Source organism: Phallusia mammillata, chromosome 5 (assembly GCF_965637545.1).
Source record: "Phallusia mammillata chromosome 5, kaPhaMamm4.hap1.1, whole genome shotgun sequence".
NCBI classification, from domain to species: Eukaryota; Metazoa; Chordata; class Ascidiacea; order Phlebobranchia; family Ascidiidae; genus Phallusia; species Phallusia mammillata.
The window spans coordinates 4,274,623-4,295,192 of NC_137256.1; the positions used below are offsets into that span (position 1 = coordinate 4,274,623).

Here is a 20,570-nt window from a genome sequence, read left to right on the forward strand (position 1 = left end):
TTTTTTGCACTACTATTATATTCAATAAAACAAACTTATAGACTTAGATGCAAACGTTAAATTTAGTTCCGACCCCTATCCGAGTCTCACTGTTAATTTAATAACTGTGCTCTTTGCGTTATCTATCGGTTTTGCGCAAACTTTGTCTGTCGTGCGTTCTTGTGTCAGTATCTTTACCTTTGTATGGTCTCCAAACTTTTTATTGTTTTTATAACAGTCCCGTTGCAATGTTCTGGACTGCAGGAAATCCAAGCTGAATACACTGGTAGTATCGGATGTGTGTTTTATCGAAACGAAGGATACAGTTAACAAGTGAAAAAAATGTTTTTTTCCATTTTTGTTCTTACTATGTCTTGCTATAAAACCACATAATGTTAGAAATTGTACGAAGGGAAGCACTCTACTAGCGTACATTAACTTTCATTTAGTCGAGCAACCAGAAAAATTGACAAACGTTTATACTTATTTTTGCATATCTATATATATTCCGAGACCAAAATTTGTCGGTCTCTTATTTGAAAATCCCTGTCTTAGAGAAATGTAATACACTTATTCAATTGTTATAAAAACGCAAATGTTTTTGTACGAACGGAAGAAAAAACGTTTCTTAACTGATTCGTTACTTGTGTTTATACTTGTATAAATCACGATGGAAAAGCCTTAAAGCTGGAATTATTGTTGCCTTCTTGAATTATTTATATGTGAACGAGAAAATGTCAAATTGAAGACACATTTAATTACTGGATCACCACTGACCATTCGGCTAGTATATGTTTCTGTACGTGGTATCCCCCATTACCTTGATACGTTAAGAAATTGACCACTTTATCAAAAGACCAATCCAGCCTTGTATTGATCCACAATGAAACTACAAATTGGCGAAAGGAACAAAATTAACCACCAGGGTCAAAAGCATAAAACGTTCATTTTTAGTTTTTGCATTTTATTTGATTCTTTTTCGTTTGAAGTCTTCCAAAAATTTGCGCTATGTATCAATTCTTACTTTTACTACCGGTCAGGAAGGCCTTGGGCTACATCATAAATCTATTGTGAATTTTCTAGGATAGCCTACTCTTCGTATTTTCCTCAATATTTTATCTCGGTAATTTTGTGTGTTACATATAGCCCTTGTTCGTTGTTTTTACTTCTGTGGTTAGTTATCGCTTAATTAGTGTTAACGATTAAATATGTTTTTAACAAATACCGGATCCGTGGGGTAGAAACATTATTCTGCATTATTACTGAGTTTAACTAATGACATTCGCGCGTAATTTAAATCTGAACAAATCAACGTCTTTGAACCAATTGAAATGTTTGGCGCTGAAAGAAAACCGATTGTCCGATGTGATGTCCCAAAGAGTAGAAAGATTAGCTTGTGCTGATGCTTGTCGCCTATTAGTTGTGATTAGGACTTTGGCGTCCTTATATACAGCAACTTTTATGTTGTATACCCAGGTTTTTTTTAAGGTTTGGTTTCGGTGACCGCTAAGGAGTTTTAAGAGACCGCAAGTGTTTCATTTAAATACCAAAAACTAGCCATATTTGCTTTTTGGGAAACCGCTGGAGAAATTTGGGGGACCGTTTCGAACACCTTAAAAAAACACTGTTGTATACCGATTATTGTACGTCGGTTGTTTAATCAAAACAGTCATTGTTTAAACTAAACTTAGAAAATCGACTAACATCTATTTTTCTGATGCCGGTGGAAGTGACTTACTGTAATCACTAGCATATCATGACAACACATACCAAATGTTTTAACAGCAACTAAAAGAATATATATTTTCAATCATACCCAAAATATCAAAATATTTTAAGGGTTTCTAATTTATTACGTTTTAGGTCTATGCGATTCGACATACTTCGTTTTTGTGAACAAATAAATTGTAATTCCAAACATTAAAAGTTGCAAAATGCAAGTAAAAAATAAGATGTTGGTGCTAAAATATTAAAAGCATTTTCGGTGAACAATCGATGGGCCGGCTTCATCATATTCTTGTTTGGTGATCCACATTTGCTGGAAGGTGGACAAAGATGCAAGGATTGATCCTCCGATCCAAACAGAGTATTTCCTCTCTGGAGGAGCGATGATCTTGATCTTCATTGTGCTTGGAGCAAGAGCAGTGATCTCTTTCTGCATCCTGTCGGCGATACCAGGATACATGGTGGTTCCTCCTGAGAGGACGTTGTTGGCGTAAAGATCCTTTCGGATGTCGATGTCACACTTCATTATGGAGTTGTATGTTGTCTCATGAATACCAGCAGATTCCATACCTACAAACGCGGCAAAAGCGTTACAAAAGCAATTTTATACTTACGATACATCAAGCAAACTTGCACGTACCAATAAATGATGGCTGGAAAAGTGTTTCTGGGCAACGGAATCTCTCGTTACCAATAGTGATAACTTGACCATCGGGAAGTTCGTAGCTCTTCTCAAGAGAGGTTGATGAAGCTGCGGTTGCCATTTCTTGTTCGAAGTCAAGAGCGACGTAGCAAAGTTTCTCCTTGATATCACGAACGATTTCACGTTCAGCTGCATTATTACATTGGTTAGTTTTCGGAAAAATCAGACTTCCACAAATGACAATTAAAATAAAAGTATAATTTAGTATTTTCGAACCTGTTGTGACGAAAGAATATCCTCTCTCAGTCAAGATCTTCATCAAGTAATCTGTTAGATCACGTCCGGCCAAATCCAAACGCGCGATGGCGTGTGGGAGCGCATATCCCTCGTAGATTGGAACGTTGTGTGAAACACCGTCACCGGCATCAAGAACAATACCTAAAGAAGACAAAAATAATAATTAATAACATGTCACTTTGCTGAATGTTACATTTCTTTTCATTTCTAAACTTTGTCTTACCTGTGGTTCGTCCAGATGCGTACAGGGAAAGCACGGCTTGAATGGCCACATACATTGCTGGCACATTAAAGGTTTCAAACATGATTTGAGTCATCTTTTCACGGTTGGCCTTTGGGTTAAGTGGGGCTTCGGTGAGGAGGGTTGGATGTTCCTCGGGTGCGACACGGAGCTCGTTGTAGAAGGTGTGATGCCAGATCTTCTCCATATCATCCCAGTTGGTGATGATTCCGTGCTCGATGGGATATTTAAGAGTGAGGATACCACGTTTGCTTTGTGCTTCGTCACCGACATAGCTGTCTTTTTGACCCATACCGACCATCACACCCTGTGAACAACAAAATGATTAGTTTTGGAACGTGCAATTTTATCTTATTATATTTGTCTTACCTGATGTCTTGGTCGTCCAACAATGGATGGGAAAACAGCTCTTGGTGCGTCATCACCAGCGAAACCGGATTTGACCAATCCCGATCCGTTGTCGCAGACAAGTGCGGTTTGATCTTCTTCGGAATCTGACATCTTTTTTGAAAATTGATTTTTCTGAAACCAAACAAATTAAAGTTTGTGAACCACTTTATCTTCTTTACTATCTGCTGAATAGAAAGGTTAGCTTGTGCTGATGCTAGTTGCTTGTGAGATGTGATTGTAACCATTAGTGCGGTGATCGTTATATACGACAACCAAGGCGATGAAAGTGACAAATGCTGTTCGCGACTGCAACCATATAAGGCGTCATTCCAATCAGCTGTCAGGAATGCAGGGCGCGATGTCACGCATGCTCTGTTCTCAGCTTTAGGTCACATGTTTTCTATAACAAACTGTGAAGTTGTTTACTGAGAGTGGGAAATTGACGTTTTTAGTTTTTCGTACATGGGTTTTCTGATACAACTTTACACCTGGATAGTATTTTGAAAGTGTTCAATCTTAATCGATGTTCATAGTTGATATCGCATAACAAATGCTTCCTTATAATTTTGACTTACTGCCAAGTTCCAAAATCAATATTTCCACATTTCAGTAACATCTAGCACAGTTTACTAACAGCTTGCTTCCCAATATACACAGAGCGAAAACTCGTGAAAAGAAACTTTTTTGTCGATTAGTGCGTGCATAATTACGATTTTGGGAATGGAATTAAGAGACACATACCATTTTACGCTATACGTTAGTTGCGTAAATAACCTTCAAATTTGAAAAGTCTTACTATCACGTCAAAACTTTACAATCGACAAATTTGACATAACTATAGACGTCCGAAATTTCCCGAACACGTACGGAATTAAAATCTCTGTCCGGAAATAACTTTCTCGTTCTGTCCGGAATTTTAGCTTCTTGGAGCCTAACCAACTGTAGTTTTCACAATTCCTTTCCTAAAGGGATTAAAGGTTTACGTTTTAACTGCTGTGTTGTCTGTGCTGTTTTTGATGCATGGTGCTGCATACACTCATACCAAACTTATAAGCATGAATTAAAGGGTATTCACTTCGGCCGAATTAGGCCGAATCTTAAATCCTCTTTCTGATTGATGTTTTCAACTGAACCTTGTTGTTGATGCGGTGGACTGGTTTGTGACACTCCAAAATGACTTTCACAATGCGTAAGCTTTGCTTAACTTCTAATATTTGCAAACAACGTGACTCTATTTTACTGACGCAAAAAATAGTTAGTTCATGGTGTTTAATAATGCCGATATTTACAGTTTTGGTACAAATTCATGCATTCAAAAAGTTCGGTTTCGGCCGAATTTTCAAGAAAATTCGGGCCGAAACCTTACCCGAGTAAATAAACGACGAGATGGGTTTACACCAGCAGTGGTTCTTATTTCTCAACCTTTTTTAAGGTACCGGACCCCAATTTTTGCAACCTTTCGTCGAACCCCAATATGATACACATTTGCAACCCCCCAAAACAGCATGAACTGTAATGAACGAATTTTGAGACGAAACAGAAAAGGAAAGTTAAACGAAATTTAATTGCTCTTGTGTTATTGCTTTCCATCGACAATCCTAGCGATTCTTGAATTGGTTTTCGAAAGGCCAACTCTTAGGCCCCTTTCACATGCAAGCCTGTTCCTTTTTTTCGTTTTCACGTCAACCAGAAAAAAAATGCATGTTAACACGGCTAAGTGGTCACAAATGGCGCAGGAACTTAAAGGGCAAATATAGCGATTTTGAATGCAGATATGAAGATTAATGGTGTCATCAATGTACTGTATGTTTATGTCTGCAGTTGTTATATCCAAGGCAAATGGTTCACGTACCCATTCTTGATTATTGACGTTTTTCAGGGAAATAATACTCTGCTGCTTACAAGCTCATCTAAAAGTGAAAGTTGGCGAAGTTATAAATTTCTACGCGTTTTAGTCACACTTGCAATTTCTTTCTGCAAGCACTTAGCATCCCACCTTCTTGCATTTGTTTGAGGTGATTTAGCTTTCAAATAAGTTGGCCAAATAGGCCAATGAAAAAATGAATTGAGTTCTTTTTGTAAGGCAAAACACGACTTACAACTTTCCCCCGAGACAACCAGTGAACTTAAGAATGACAAAGAAAAACTTTAACATGTGAATCTATCTGTCCACACAGTTTGCTGAAAATATGATTAAGTGCGCGCCATCGCACGTAATTTACAGTTTCCACAACAATTTTCAAAGCTTCAGCACACATAAGATGCAGTGTTCTTGAAGCAAGGGGGTGTAGGTGCAAGACGCAATGCTGAAAAGTAATTTGTGGAGTTTTTCTCTTTATCTGTAAGCCCTCAACCAGACTTGTGGACTGTTATGGCAGGAGCTTTATCAGTGCTCACAGATCAAACCATACTTCAAAAAAGACCATCCATTATAAGAAATTGTCCGAGATATTTTTTACATTAAATGCCTTTGAAGTTTTCTCCAGCGGTTTGCAAAACAGAAACTTCTTTTACCTCGAACCCTTTCACGCAGCAAACAAACGTGAGGAGTCGGCATATATTAGCAACATCGGTTGTTTTATCGAGTTGTAAGCTAAACTTTGTGGATTTTCCTTTGAATCATCGAAAATCTTGGTTAAGAATGTCGTCATTTGACAGCGGTACCACGAGAATGTATTTTTTGGCCGCTTTTCCCAAAATCGTGTTGGCCATTTTGAGTGCAGCTGGTAGGTCTCTCGCCTATCGCGTACAGTTTACCTTCTTTTCAATTAGACTAGACATGCAACTTCATATGACGCCGTAAGAATTCGTTTTTCAATTGGAACAAACCCGTGGGAAGTAATGGTTGTATTTGAATCAAATCTGACCCTGTTCTTTTTTAAATCATTAGGTTTGGAATTTTTATATTTCCCTGACCCATAAACAAGTGTTCTGGTAACTTTACTGGGAAATGCTTAACTTACTATTACAAAGAACGCACTAAGGACGTCTGTTGAACCTGATTCTGTTACACAAATAAAACCGTATCTTACATTACACAATCTTCGACCACTGTATTTTTTAGGCGACAACCAAAACAGTACCAAACTGTAGTCTCTAATACTTGTACAATCAATTCATTTCAACGGTTTTTAAAAAAGCATGACAAACTGTAGCAACTGGGTGTACTGCAGCTAAAATAAGTTTTGCTTCTTAATACAGCAAGAATATCAAACAATTCAAAGCTTTCATTTTTTTTTAGTTTGGATTGGAGCGATTCGACATACTTATGTGTAATTGAAAAAATAGAATGAAATTCCGATCTTACATTACAAGTATCAAAGGCAACGAAAAATTGAAATGTTAAGACAAATATTAAAAGCACTTTCGGTGAACAATGGATGGCCCGGCTTCGTCATATTCTTGTTTGGTGATCCACATTTGTTGGAAGGTGGACAAAGATGCAAGGATTGATCCTCCGATCCAAACAGAGTATTTCCTCTCTGGTGGAGCGATGATCTTGATCTTCATGGTGCTTGGAGCAAGAGCAGTGATCTCTTTCTGCATTCTGTCGGCGATACCAGGATACATGGTGGTTCCTCCTGAGAGGACGTTGTTGGCGTAAAGATCCTTTCGGATGTCGATGTCACACTTCATTATGGAGTTGTATGTTGTCTCATGAATACCAGCAGATTCCATACCTACAAACGCGGCAAAAGTGTTACAAAAGCGGATTTAAACTTACGATGTAGCAATAAATGATGACTTTGCGCGTACCAATAAATGATGGCTGGAAAAGTGTTTCTGGGCAACGGAATCTCTCGTTACCAATGGTGATAACTTGACCATCGGGGAGTTCGTAGCTCTTCTCAAGAGAGGTTGATGAGGCTGCGGTTGCCATCTCTTGTTCGAAGTCAAGAGCGACGTAGCAAAGTTTCTCCTTGATGTCACGTACGATTTCACGTTCCGCTGCACAAAAAGACAAAAAAATGAAATAAGTTTTTCAAGGTTTCAAATTCTGCAGTTTCGCATATATTGCCAACAAAAAACAAGCATAAAACCTGACTGCCACAAAGAGCATTTAAAATCATGATAAAAGTACCTGTTGTGACGAAAGAATATCCTCTTTCTGTCAAGGTCTTCATCAAGTAATCTGTGAGGTCACGTCCGGCCAAATCTAAACGCGCGATGGCGTGTGGGAGCGCATATCCCTCGTAGATTGGGACGTTGTGTGAAACACCGTCACCGGCATCAAGAACAATACCTAAAGAAAAAAAAATTAATAACATGTCATTTTACTGAATGTTACAATTCTTCAAATGTTTGGAAAACTTTGTCTTACCTGTGGTTCGTCCCGATGCGTACAGGGAAAGCACGGCTTGAATGGCAACATACATTGCTGGCACATTGAAGGTTTCAAACATGATTTGAGTCATCTTTTCACGGTTGGCCTTTGGGTTAAGTGGGGCTTCGGTGAGGAGGGTTGGATGTTCCTCGGGTGCGACACGGAGCTCGTTGTAGAAGGTGTGATGCCAGATCTTCTCCATATCATCCCAGTTGGTGATGATTCCGTGCTCGATGGGATATTTGAGAGTGAGGATACCACGTTTGCTTTGTGCTTCGTCACCGACATAGCTGTCTTTTTGTCCCATACCGACCATAACACCCTGTGAACAATCAAATGATTAGTTTTCTAATTGTACGTTTTTGTTATTTTGTGTCTTACCTGATGTCTTGGTCGTCCAACAATGGATGGGAAAACAGCTCTTGGTGCGTCATCACCAGCGAATCCGGATTTGACCAATCCTGATCCGTTGTCGCAGACAAGTGCGGTTTGATCTTCTTCGGAATCTGACATCTTTTCTTTTTAAAATTAGATTTTCTAAATCTAAGCAAATCTAAGTCTGTGAACCACTTTAACTTCTTTACTATCTGCTGAATAGAAAGATTACCTTGTGCTGATGCTAGTTGCTTGTGAGATGTGATTGTAACCATTAGTGCGGTGATCGTTATATACGACAACCAAGGCGATGAAATTGACAAATGCTGTTCGCGACTGCAACCATATTAGGCGTCATTCCAATCAGCTGTCAGGAATGCAAGGCGCGATGTCACGCGTGCTCTGTTGTCTGACCGATTTCATATTTCTCGTAAACAAACTTTGAAGTCGTTTTTGATTTGAAACATATATATTTGCACTTAATGGGTTTAGTTTTAACGAAACGGTTTCAGCCATAACGTTTTGCCATGATTAAAAGTGTTGAAAATGTTTGATTTTAAAGGCTGTTTGTCTGCATTCACAACTATACGAAATGTGTAGTGGATTATAGTGTTTTATAATGCCATGATTTACCGTTTCGGTAGGCAGGACACCTTGATCATGGGACCTATGAACGTACCCTTTAAGTGCATTTCCTAAACCAATGTGATATGTATTTTGAACAAGGAAATACTATTAACGTAATCCCCAATATTGGACAATTTTGCTAATGACGATGGATAGCACAAGGAGCGTTTTCGAATATTTGAAAGGAAATGAGGTGAAAATGCTGATGGTTTAGGTTGAAGCAAAGTTTTTTGCACTACTATTATATTCAATAAAACAAACTTATAGACTTAGATGCAAACGTTAAATTTAGTTCCGACTCATATCCGAGTCTCACTGTTAACTGTGCTCTTTGCGTTATCTAACGGTTTTGCGCAAACTTTGTCTGTCGTGCGTTCTTGTGTCAGTATCTTTACCTTTGTATGGTCTCCAAACTTTTTATTGTTTTTCATAACAGTCCCGTTGCAATGTTCTGGACTGCAGGCAATCCAAGCTGAATACATTGGTAGTATCGGATGTGTGTTTTATCGAAACGAAGGATACAGTTAACAAGTGAAAGAATTGTTTTTTTCCATTTTTGTTCTTACCATGGCTTGCTATAAAACCACATAATGTTAGAAATTGTACGAAGGGAAGCACTCTACTAGCGTACATTAACTTTCATTTAGTCGAGCAACCAGAAAAATTGACAAACGTTTATACTTATTTTTGCATATCTATATATTCCGAGACCAAAATTTGTCGGTCTCTTATTTGAAAATCCCTGTCTTAGAGAAATGTAATACACTTATTCAATTGTTATAAAAACGCAAATGTTTTTGTACGAACGGAAGAAAAAACGTTTCTTAACTGATTCGTTACTTGTGTTTATACTTGTATAAATCACGATGGAAAAGCCTTAAAGCTGGAATTATTGTTGCCTTCTTGAATTATTTATATGTGAACGAGAAAATGTCAAATTGAAGACACATTTAATTACTGGATCACCACTGACCATTCGGCTAGTATATGTTTCTATACGTGGTATCCCCCATTACCTTGATACGTTAAGAAATTGACCACTTTATCAAAAGACCAATCCAGCCTTGTATTGATCCACAATGAAACTACAAATTGGCGAAAGGAACAAAATTAACCACCAGGGTCAAAAGCATAAAACGTTCATTTTTAGTTTTTGCATTTTATTTGATTCTTTTTCGTTTGAAGTCTTCCAAAAATTTGCGCTATGTATCAATTCTTACTTTTACTACCGGTCAGGAAGGCCTTGGGCTACATCATAAATCTATTGTGAATTTTCTAGGATAGCCTACTCTTCGTATTTTCCTCAATATTTTATCTCGGTAATTTTGTGTGTTACATATAGCCCTTGTTCGTTGTTTTTACTTCTGTGGTTAGTTATCGCTTAATTAGTGTTAACGATTAAATATGTTTTTAACAAATACCGGATCCGTGGGGTAGAAACATTATTCTGCATTATTACTGAGTTTAACTAATGACATTCGCGCGTAATTTAAATCTGAACAAATCAACGTCTTTGAACCAATTGAAATGTTTGGCGCTGAAAGAAAACCGATTGTCCGATGTGATGTCCCAAAGAGTAGAAAGATTAGCTTGTGCTGATGCTTGTCGCCTATTAGTTGTGATTAGGACTTTGGCGTCCTTATATACAGCAACTTTTATGTTGTATACCCAGGTTTTTTTTTAAGGTTTGGTTTCGGTGACCGCTAAGGAGTTTTAAGAGACCGCAAGTGTTTCATTTAAATACCAAAAACTAGCCATATTTGCTTTTTGGGAAACCGCTGGAGAAATTTGGGGGACCGTTTCGAACACCTTAAAAAAACACTGTTGTATACCGATTATTGTACGTCGGTTGTTTAATCAAAACAGTCATTGTTTAAACTAAACGTAGAAAATGGACTAACATCTATTTTTCTGATGCCGGTGGAAGTGACTTACTGTAATCACTAGCATATCATGACAACACATACCAAATGTTTTAACAGCAACTAAAAGAATATATATTTTCAATCATACCCAAAATATCAAAATATTTTAAGGGTTTCTAATTTATTACGTTTTAGGTCTATGCGATTCGACATACTTCGTTTTTGTGAACAAATAAATTGTAATTCCAAACATTAAAACAAGTTGCAAAATGCAAGTAAAAATAAGATGTTGGTGCTAAAATATTAAAAGCATTTTCGGTGAACAATCGATGGGCCGGCTTCATCATATTCTTGTTTGGTGATCCACATTTGCTGGAAGGTGGACAAAGATGCAAGGATTGATCCTCCGATCCAAACAGAGTATTTCCTCTCTGGAGGAGCGATGATCTTGATCTTCATTGTGCTTGGAGCAAGAGCAGTGATTTCTTTCTGCATCCTGTCGGCGATACCAGGATACATGGTGGTTCCTCCTGAGAGGACGTTGTTGGCGTAAAGATCCTTTCGGATGTCGATGTCACACTTCATTATGGAGTTGTATGTTGTCTCATGAATACCAGCAGATTCCATACCTACAAACGCGGCAAAAGCGTTACAAAAGCAATTTTATACTTACGATACATCAAGCAAACTTGCACGTACCAATAAATGATGGCTGGAAAAGTGTTTCTGGGCAACGGAATCTCTCGTTACCAATAGTGATAACTTGACCATCGGGAAGTTCGTAGCTCTTCTCAAGAGAGGTTGATGAAGCTGCGGTTGCCATTTCTTGTTCGAAGTCAAGAGCGACGTAGCAAAGTTTCTCCTTGATATCACGAACGATTTCACGTTCAGCTGCATTATTACATTGGTTAGTTTTCGGAAAAATCAGACTTCCACAAATGACAATTAAAATAAAAGTATAATTTAGTATTTTCGAACCTGTTGTGACGAAAGAATATCCTCTCTCAGTCAAGATCTTCATCAAGTAATCTGTTAGATCACGTCCGGCCAAATCCAAACGCGCGATGGCGTGTGGGAGCGCATATCCCTCGTAGATTGGGACGTTGTGTGAAACACCGTCACCGGCATCAAGAACAATACCTAAAGAAAAAAAAATTAATAACATGTCATTTTGCTGAATGTTACAATTCTTTACATTTCTAAACTTTGTCTTACCTGTGGTTCTTCCAGATGCGTACAGGGAAAGCACGGCTTGAATGGCCACATACATTGCTGGCACATTAAAGGTTTCAAACATAATTTGAGTCATCTTTTCACGGTTGGCCTTTGGGTTAAGTGGGGCTTCGGTGAGGAGGGTTGGATGTTCCTCGGGTGCGACACGGAGCTCGTTGTAGAAGGTGTGATGCCAGATCTTCTCCATATCATCCCAGTTGGTGATGATTCCGTGCTCGATGGGATATTTAAGAGTGAGGATACCACGTTTGCTTTGTGCTTCGTCACCGACATAGCTGTCTTTTTGTCCCATACCGACCATAACACCCTGTGAACAATCAAATGATTAGTTTTCTAATTGTACGTTTTTGTTATTTTGTGTCTTACCTGATGTCTTGGTCGTCCAACAATGGATGGGAAAACAGCTCTTGGTGCGTCATCACCAGCGAATCCGGATTTGACCAATCCTGATCCGTTGTCGCAGACAAGTGCGGTTTGATCTTCTTCTGAGTCCGACATGATTGCTTTTACAATTTAAGTTTTCTAAATCTAAACTAAATAAAGTCTAAACAACTGTTTAACTTCTTTACTATCTGCTGATGCTAGTTGCCTGTGGGATGTGATTGTAACCTTGGTGCGGTGGTCGTTATATACAGCAACCGAGGCGACGAAAGTGACAAATGGTGTTCGCGACTGCAACCATATAAGGCACCATCCTATCAGCTGCCAGAAATGCAGGGCGCGATGTCACGCTGACTTCGTTCAAAGATTTAGCATAATAACTTATTTATTGATTCACTACGAATAAAGAACTTAAAAAATCCTGCAGTTTTTTATATTTGACTTTGACCTTATTTGTGTGCAAATCTATCACAATTTGCATCCAAAACTTATACCTTGTACCACAGAGTGCAACTATGCAAACTTTTAACTGTTATGTTAGTTTATTCAGGCATGGCAATGATCCAAGAGACTTATTTAAATGTAACTGACACAATAAAACTAAAATGTTTCTACAATACTGCTTTAGTGACTGATTTATAAAAAAATAAATTTGAGGTATAAATCACTTGTTTCAATTTTTTAGACTCAACCCGGGGACGGAGAATACCAAGAAGTGATCTGTACGGTGAGTTTCAGTACTGATAAAAATGAAGTCGTATGGTAGCCTAAGTAGAAATGTTAAACCATAGATTTCTTAAAAGTATGACGAGTTGTTCACACTTCAGTGATAGGCTATTTGATAAAAAGCATCAAGTTTCGTTCAGAAACTGTTTGATTTTGCAATTATGCAGAGTTTTAAAGGCCTGTTTGTATTTTGGACAACGCGTTTGATTAAATGGAATTTTATTTTTCGTTGATTAAGGGCAGAACTGGTGCGTTTTTAAATAGAAGTGATACTGTACATGGAAACTTTACGATAGCTAAGAAAAAGGTTTTTCATTTAGATGAGGCCTAACCAGGGGCGGCTTGTGCGAGGGGGCTGCGGAGCTGCAGCACGCCCTAGATATTTTGACTTAATATTCCTTCCACAATATTACAGATAACTTTCATTATACTTATTTTTTATTCTTTAGCAATATATAATAAGCATAATTTCCGCCTTGATCGGCATTTTTTTTTAAACCGAGCAGAATTTCGGCATTTTTTAAAAAAATTATGAAATTAATAAGTTATCTATGGTGGAGCTGCAGCTCCAGTTTCATGACGTTTCGTGACGTTTTGCAGTTGTGCGCATGCGCACTTGGAAAAGCTGCATGCCGGGCGAAATAGGCGACAGGGGGCTGTGGCTCGCGCTGCACCTCCCGTGACGTAGCGCTAGTGGTGTTGTCTGCTTTGCGTCAGTGAGCTCTTGAAGCCAAACCCGTGTACTGTATTATTAAGTTCGACAGTGAGTACCATCTTTACATTTATTGTTTGACTTTTTAAGATAACTGTTACTGGGCAGTTTTTGCAGTTATTATTGAATTAAATATGTGTGTCTAACACCCTGTAAAAGAAAAAAAGGTCATCTAACACCTTGAAAAGTCACGATTAACCTTCATAATAAATAACTGAATTAAAAAGTTTTAAGAAAATATGGGATAAAACATCTGCTATTCCAAATATGTCATGCAGGAATAAGCAACAACAAGAAATACTCAGTTTTAGTTCTTAATGCTACCAAAGAAAAAAATGGCTTTGTGACTGTGAAGTTAAATGCCTCACTGAAATTCAGGCAATATCAAATGCAGAACAAACAATTGCAGAAGCAACAGGAATTTTGAAATACCTGAGTGAAGACAATTTAAAGTTTTGGTTTCTTAACACCCCGTGTGGACAGTTTTTGCAACCAAGTGCAATCATGTGTATATATTGATATAATGGACATGTACTGTTTGTCTAAACCAGGGCTTCCCAAACTTTTTTGATCGCGACCCCTTTTAATGTTTTTAAATTTTCCGCGACCCTTCACGGTAAATATGATAAACAATGCAAAAAATACGTTTTGTTGTATTTATTGAAACGACTAATTCGAGCGAAAACTGAAAAAAAACACCGGTTCTCGCGGCTACTACTTTACACGTCCAAACACCGATACATTTTACGTGCTTTAGCCTTTAGCTTCTGTCACATTGTTTTGCAAATCGGCACTTATCACCTTGGACCAACAAGTTTAGCAGTGCTTTGCAAACGGACATTAAAGACTGCTTAGAAATCAAAAGTTTATTACCCATTTTTATTAGAGAAAGTTATTGTGCCACACAATACTAAAGCTGGAAACGTTTGCACTTAGCTGGAAACGTTTTAAAACCGACGTAACTTGAACAAAAATGACATTGTGAAGATATACAAAGGTCAAGGCCGGGGGTGTGCGGCACCCCCGTACTCTACGCCAGTGTATGGAGTACTTTCTGCAAAGTTGGTACAGCTCTCTGCGACCCCTCGAGTTTGTTAAGCGACCCCTTCCGGGGTCGCGACCCCCAGTTTGGGAAGCCCTGGTCTAAACAGTAGCTGCTAAATTGCTTCTCAGGAAGTGTTTCTTAAGAATGAACATTCTAAAGACAAGATAGTAGTGACCACCAAGCACATCTGTTGACAAAGAAAAGCTAGTTACTGAAATGAAAATGTTTGTGTAGATCTGATGTTCATGATTACTTTGAAAATAATCTAGATGATGTTTTGACAAGTGAAATTACTAGGATGAAAAATCATTTTTGCTGTTTCCATGAGTCCTTCAAAGACAAACACTAAAAAGGATGCAAACTTTCTTAGGAACACCATTATTTCCAAAAGACTTGCACTTGCAGTGTTAGCACTAAATAGAAAAACAGTTTCTTAGTTGATAGTTGTCATTTGGAATCAAGGAAGAAGCTATCAATTATCATGCTCAAACTATAACTTTATGATTCATTTTGGTTGGAAAAAGGAAGCACAAGGTTTAATAATAAATGGTTTAAATTTAAGTGAGAGTGTTGTAAATTTCAAAGCTTGAAGGAGTTTTGCACTTTAAATAAAGGAATTATAAGCTATTTGCCAGCAAATAAAGCAGCAAGTATAGCAGTTAAGAAACTGAAAGACAATTAATAGTCTGTGCACAAAAATTCAAAGAAAATATGTTTAAATAAACAAGTTCTGACACAAATGTAATGTGGTTGTTACATTTTTCAGTTATGATACCAATAAAAAGCTGTATGGCTAGTTTTTTGTGTGGCAATAATCTGTGAAGAGTCATAGAATATGTTGAAAACGCTGACTGTGACTATAAGTTACTTAAATGAAACATGACCATTTTTTTAATGTTGTCTAACTGAAATACTTCGACCTTTTTAAAATACGTCGACCTATAACTATGTTTACTGATACCTTTTTTTCTATATTCTTGTTGTGTTTTACCGTATTTACAACCGCTTCGTTTCGAGTCTGTGTCACGTGTGTTTTTGTGCCACATTATTACTGCATGTGAGTTTGGCCCGTCGCTGTGCAAGTAAACAAAATACACAAATGATACCGTCTGCTGTTTACACTCGTGTACATTATTGCGTAACAAAAGTACGTCACAATGGAATTGCAAATTAAGATTTGTATTGCTTGTTTTTCTACACAAAACAATGGTTAGAAAACTAGAAATGTAGCTTTTCTATATATTGCCAACTTGTATATGTTCAATAAAGGCAAATTTTAGGCACGAGCCGCCACTGGGCCTGACAACTTTTTTGGCTTGTTGTCCGCTCAGGCGTATGTGGCAACAACAATCCAATATTTCACTATACGCTTCGTTTGGCTAAATTCTCGAGTGGCTTTTTTGAACTTGACCTAACTTTTAGAAAAGACTCAAAAGAATAGTTTGATTTTCGAAGATCGGGCATCCGTTTGTTCTTCATGTATAATTTGTTCATTTTTCAATGAACAAATATATTTGGTACAAGGATGCGGTTATTCATGAAGCTATGTTATTTGATTGTTGTTACAAAGTTTTATGTGTTTATATTCATTGTTTTATCCCGTAGTTCAGACGTTAGACAAAGAGATTACTGTCTTACTTGAACAAGCTTGTGACATTGCACATATAAATACATAGAATTGTCCAAGTTTTTTGAATTTATTTTTTATTTTAAACTTCCAAGAATTTTGTATTTGCCATATCTGTTGCCTGGGTTAAATAAGCCAGAAGTAAAAATGAGCCTTTGTTGTAAAGAAAACAACTTGCATGAAACACAGATGTAGTCCAATTTCGATTAAAAGAGGCAAATTTATCAGCCCTACTTAAATTCAACTGGAGACACCGGAGATTGAAATGTGTTTTTGATTTGACTTAAGACTTACTGACAAGACTTGTTACCCAGCTTTGACCCTTCAAGACAATTACTTCACTACAAAAAAAGTTCGCGACAAACATACCCACTATTTTTTCTAAAAATATCCAAGTATAGGAAAATCTGTTTGGAAAGAACAATTACGTATAGAATTGAGCGATACTCACAAAAGTTAAAGACACTTTTTGTGTTTGGTGTTTTTGTTGTAGTCTCGCAAAACTTAGGTTCATAAAAATGTTTTTTCCCGAGCACAATCCTAAAAAAAAAACGCTTTCGGCAACTGGCATAGGACACGTTTTATATGACTTAGCTGGTTTCAAAACTCCACACAAAAATACCAAATTGATAGAAACTAGCAATACACAACACCAGCGGCGTGCAACACCGTTTATAAAAATTATATACGGCCCTGTACAGCACTCTCTATTAGTTTTGATGCCACTTTTTATTTTTGGCTGACTATACTTGTGTACTTACCCGAATCCACAGCGCGGTATTGACAAACAGAAAACTACGGTTAACATTTTATTTTCACCATTTATCAGTTCAAATTACGAAGCAAAATCAGACAGATAATACAACGCTGATAACAACCGTATTCCTTCAAATTATGACATTCACGGTTGTTGATATGGTAAAAATATCAAACTGTTTAGATGTTTTCTAATTTATTTCGTTTTAGGTTGCAAGATATGACAAATATTGATGCAAGTGAAATAAATTTCTACTGATATAGTACTAATTTGCAATAGCGAAATTTTTGAATAAAAGCAGGACTCATTAAAAGCATTTTCGGTGAACAATTGATGGGCCGGCTTCGTCATATTCTTGTTTGGTGATCCACATTTGCTGGAAGGTGGACAAAGATGCAAGGATTGATCCTCCGATCCAAACAGAATATTTCCTCTCTGGTGGAGCGATAATCTTGATCTTCATGGTGCTTGGAGCAAGAGCAGTGATTTCTTTCTGCATTCTGTCGGCGATACCAGGATACATGGTGGTTCCTCCAGAGAGGACGTTGTTGGCGTAAAGATCTTTTCGGATGTCGATGTCACACTTCATGATGGAATTGTATGTTGTCTCGTGAATACCAGCAGATTCCATACCTAACAAACAGAGCAAGAAAATCATAAACCCGTTCATAGTTAACTAAGATTAGCTATGAGCATATATTATAAAACTTACCGATAAATGATGGTTGGAAAAGTGTTTCTGGGCAACGGAATCTTTCGTTACCAATGGTGATAACTTGACCATCGGGAAGCTCATAGCTCTTCTCAAGAGAGGTTGATGAAGCTGCGGTTGCCATCTCTTGTTCGAAGTCAAGAGCGACGTAGCAAAGTTTTTCCTTGATGTCACGAACGATTTCACGTTCAGCTGCGATTTGGATTTTTACTTTGGTTAGTCTTTGAAACAAACATAATCACAAACGATCACAAATTGTCACATGTTCCTTACTGATACAAAACTGTTTAACGAGTATTCAAGGATTTGTTTAAACTTTGTACCGGTTGTGACGAAAGAATATCCTCTTTCTGTCAAAATCTTCATCAAGTAATCTGTGAGGTCACGCCCGGCCAAATCCAAACGCGCGATGGCGTGTGGGAGCGCATATCCCTCGTAGATTGGGACGTTGTGTGAAACACCGTCACCAGCATCAAGTACAATACCTACAAATGAGATACATATATATTTTTTTATTGCCAAAAAAGTGAAACAAAAAGGTGTTTCTCCACACATTCGTACCTGTAGTTCTTCCAGATGCGTACAGGGAAAGCACGGCTTGAATGGCAACATACATTGCTGGCACATTGAAGGTTTCAAACATAATTTGAGTCATCTTTTCACGGTTGGCCTTTGGGTTAAGTGGGGCTTCGGTGAGGAGGGTTGGATGTTCCTCGGGTGCGACACGGAGCTCGTTGTAGAAGGTGTGATGCCAGATCTTCTCCATATCATCCCAGTTAGTGATGATTCCGTGCTCGATGGGATATTTAAGAGTGAGAATACCACGTTTGCTTTGTGCTTCGTCACCGACATAGCTGTCTTTTTGACCCATACCGACCATCACACCCTGTAAACAACAAAATGATTAGGTTTTTGAATGTACAGTTTTGTCGTTTTGTGTCTTACCTGATGTCTTGGTCGTCCAACAATGGATGGGAAAACAGCTCTTGGTGCGTCATCACCAGCGAAACCGGATTTGACCAATCCTGATCCGTTGTCGCAGACAAGTGCGGTCTGATCTTCTTCTGAATCTGACATCTTTGCTTTTACAAATTAATGTGTTTGATGCAAATCAACAAAAATTTGAACCGAAAGTTGACACTTGGGTTATCTTCGATGCAAACGAATTGCTTGTATCGGTGCTAGTTGCGGATGGGATGTGATTACAATCGTCAAGCGACGGACTTTTATACTCTCAGCTTGGTGACGAATGTGTCAACAACTGTTCGCGATTGCTTCCATGTAAGGCGCTACTGTGCTCTCCTGCCATGTATGGCTCCCGCTGGTAGAATGATGTCTAACTGCAACAGCTTGATTGTTTTATTGTCAGCACCTAGCTTAAAACCATCTAGGAAATTTACAAAACGAAAACTTCGTATCGGGGGTATTATTCAACGGGAGCAAATATCTCGTTTTCCTATCCTGTTGGATAGCATAAACTTTACAATGTTTTTTTGCTGAAGGTATTAGCTGAGAAAAAAGTTCTTTTCAATTTCAGGTTGTTTATCATTTTTGGTGATAACATTGTAAATCGCTACAAATTGAATTTCTAAGACACCGTTTAAAAGTCACACTATTTTTGCAACAGGTTTCAACCAAAAAATTCAAATTATTACTCAAGCATTTATACACCATTGTGTTTGTGCTTTCCGTGAAACAATGGGACAGAACTAGCAGATTAGAGGCCAACGCAAATGTATTCAACTAGTAAATTAGTGACACTCAAATAAACAATTTCGGGCCTTGGGTGTAAAAATTTGTGTCACACAATCGAAATCGAAGTGATCTACTGCATAGAAATGGATATTCTTGTGAGTCCATTCAACTTTCATTCTCCATACCACACATGGTCAGCACCTTTCCCATACAGTGTTCACGCAACGGTGACAGTTGACAGCTGTAACAGATGATTGTGTCACGGCGACGTTTTTCGCTTGTCGCTTCTCGACTATATAAGCGGCAACATACCACGTTCAAGCAAGCGCTTAAACGATCACATCAACTTACCTCAAAAAATTTCAAATAAAGCATTTAGAATGTCGGACTCAGAAGAAGATCAGACCGCACTTGTCTGCGACAACGGATCAGGATTGGTCAAATCCGGATTCGCTGGTGATGACGCACCAAGAGCTGTTTTCCCATCCATTGTTGGACGACCAAGACATCAGGTAAGACAAATATAATAAGACAAAATTGCAAGTTCACAAAACTAATCATTTTGTTGTTCACAGGGTGTGATGGTTGGTATGGGACAAAAAGACAGCTATGTCGGTGACGAAGCACAAAGCAAACGTGGTATCCTCACTCTTAAGTATCCCATCGAGCACGGAATCATCACCAACTGGGATGATATGGAGAAGATCTGGCATCACACCTTCTACAACGAGCTCCGTGTCGCACCCGAGGAACATCCAACCCTCCTCACCGAAGCCCCACTTAATCCAAAGGCCAACCGTGAAAAGATGACCCAAATTATGTTTGAAACCTTCAATGTGCCAGCAATGTATGTTGCCATTCAAGCCGTGCTTTCCCTGTACGCATCTGGAAGAACTACAGGTACCATATACATTTTTATTTTATTGTGAACTAATTAAAATTTATTTAAACATCACGTCCGTTTTTTAACTATTCTATGCTGCTTTAGGTATTGTTCTTGATGCCGGTGACGGTGTTTCACACAACGTCCCAATCTACGAGGGATATGCGCTCCCACACGCCATCGCGCGTTTGGATTTGGCCGGACGTGATCTCACAGATTACTTGATGAAGATCTTGACTGAGAGAGGATATTCTTTCGTCACAACCGGTACAGATTTACTAAGAAATCAAACATATTTTAACGATCATGTCATGTTTGTCGTGTTTCTCATTT

At 38.1% G+C, this 20,570-nt stretch overlaps 5 protein-coding genes across 6 annotated transcripts in view; 1 reads left to right on the forward strand and 4 right to left on the reverse strand.

Moving 5' to 3' along the window:
* Window positions 1-1,811: 1,811 nt before the first annotated feature.
* Window positions 1,812-3,514, reverse strand: LOC145230696 (actin, muscle). Its single transcript, XM_080096195.1, has 5 exons — window positions 3,255-3,514; window positions 2,868-3,192; window positions 2,624-2,785; window positions 2,345-2,536; window positions 1,812-2,274 (listed from the first exon to the last, which is right to left on the reverse strand). Exons 1-5 carry the CDS (start codon window positions 3,384-3,386, stop codon window positions 1,949-1,951), a joined length of 1,137 nt encoding a protein of 378 aa, XP_079952321.1. The 5' UTR covers window positions 3,387-3,514; the 3' UTR covers window positions 1,812-1,948.
* Window positions 3,515-6,303: 2,789 nt separating this feature from the next.
* LOC145228373 (actin, muscle-like) lies at window positions 6,304-8,173 on the reverse strand. Its single transcript, XM_080093420.1, has 5 exons — window positions 7,981-8,173; window positions 7,597-7,921; window positions 7,357-7,518; window positions 7,032-7,223; window positions 6,304-6,955 (listed from the first exon to the last, which is right to left on the reverse strand). Exons 1-5 carry the CDS (start codon window positions 8,110-8,112, stop codon window positions 6,630-6,632), a joined length of 1,137 nt encoding a protein of 378 aa, XP_079949546.1. The 5' UTR covers window positions 8,113-8,173; the 3' UTR covers window positions 6,304-6,629.
* A 2,457-nt stretch (window positions 8,174-10,630) lies between these two features.
* On the reverse strand, window positions 10,631-12,305 carry LOC145228372 (actin, muscle). The gene is made up of 5 exons (XM_080093419.1): window positions 12,066-12,305; window positions 11,682-12,006; window positions 11,445-11,606; window positions 11,166-11,357; window positions 10,631-11,095 (listed from the first exon to the last, which is right to left on the reverse strand). Exons 1-5 carry the CDS (start codon window positions 12,195-12,197, stop codon window positions 10,770-10,772), a joined length of 1,137 nt encoding a protein of 378 aa, XP_079949545.1. The 5' UTR covers window positions 12,198-12,305; the 3' UTR covers window positions 10,631-10,769.
* A 4,820-nt stretch (window positions 12,306-17,125) lies between these two features.
* LOC145228374 (actin, muscle) lies at window positions 17,126-18,866 on the reverse strand. The gene is made up of 5 exons (XM_080093421.1): window positions 18,605-18,866; window positions 18,221-18,545; window positions 17,983-18,144; window positions 17,660-17,851; window positions 17,126-17,580 (listed from the first exon to the last, which is right to left on the reverse strand). Exons 1-5 carry the CDS (start codon window positions 18,734-18,736, stop codon window positions 17,255-17,257), a joined length of 1,137 nt encoding a protein of 378 aa, XP_079949547.1. The 5' UTR covers window positions 18,737-18,866; the 3' UTR covers window positions 17,126-17,254.
* An 812-nt stretch (window positions 18,867-19,678) lies between these two features.
* The window catches only part of LOC145228371 (actin, muscle), a 5,918-nt gene continuing 5,026 nt past the window's right edge, over window positions 19,679-20,570 (forward strand). Inside the window, exons 1-3 of one of the 2 annotated variants that reach the window (XM_080093418.1) lie at window positions 19,679-19,866; window positions 19,930-20,254; window positions 20,343-20,504. In XM_080093418.1, coding sequence (XP_079949544.1) covers window positions 19,735-19,866; window positions 19,930-20,254; window positions 20,343-20,504 — 619 coding nt within the window. In that variant the 5' untranslated portion in view covers window positions 19,679-19,734. The remainder of the gene's footprint in view (window positions 19,867-19,929; window positions 20,255-20,342; window positions 20,505-20,570) is intronic. The other variant, XM_080093417.1, reaches the window with a different exon arrangement.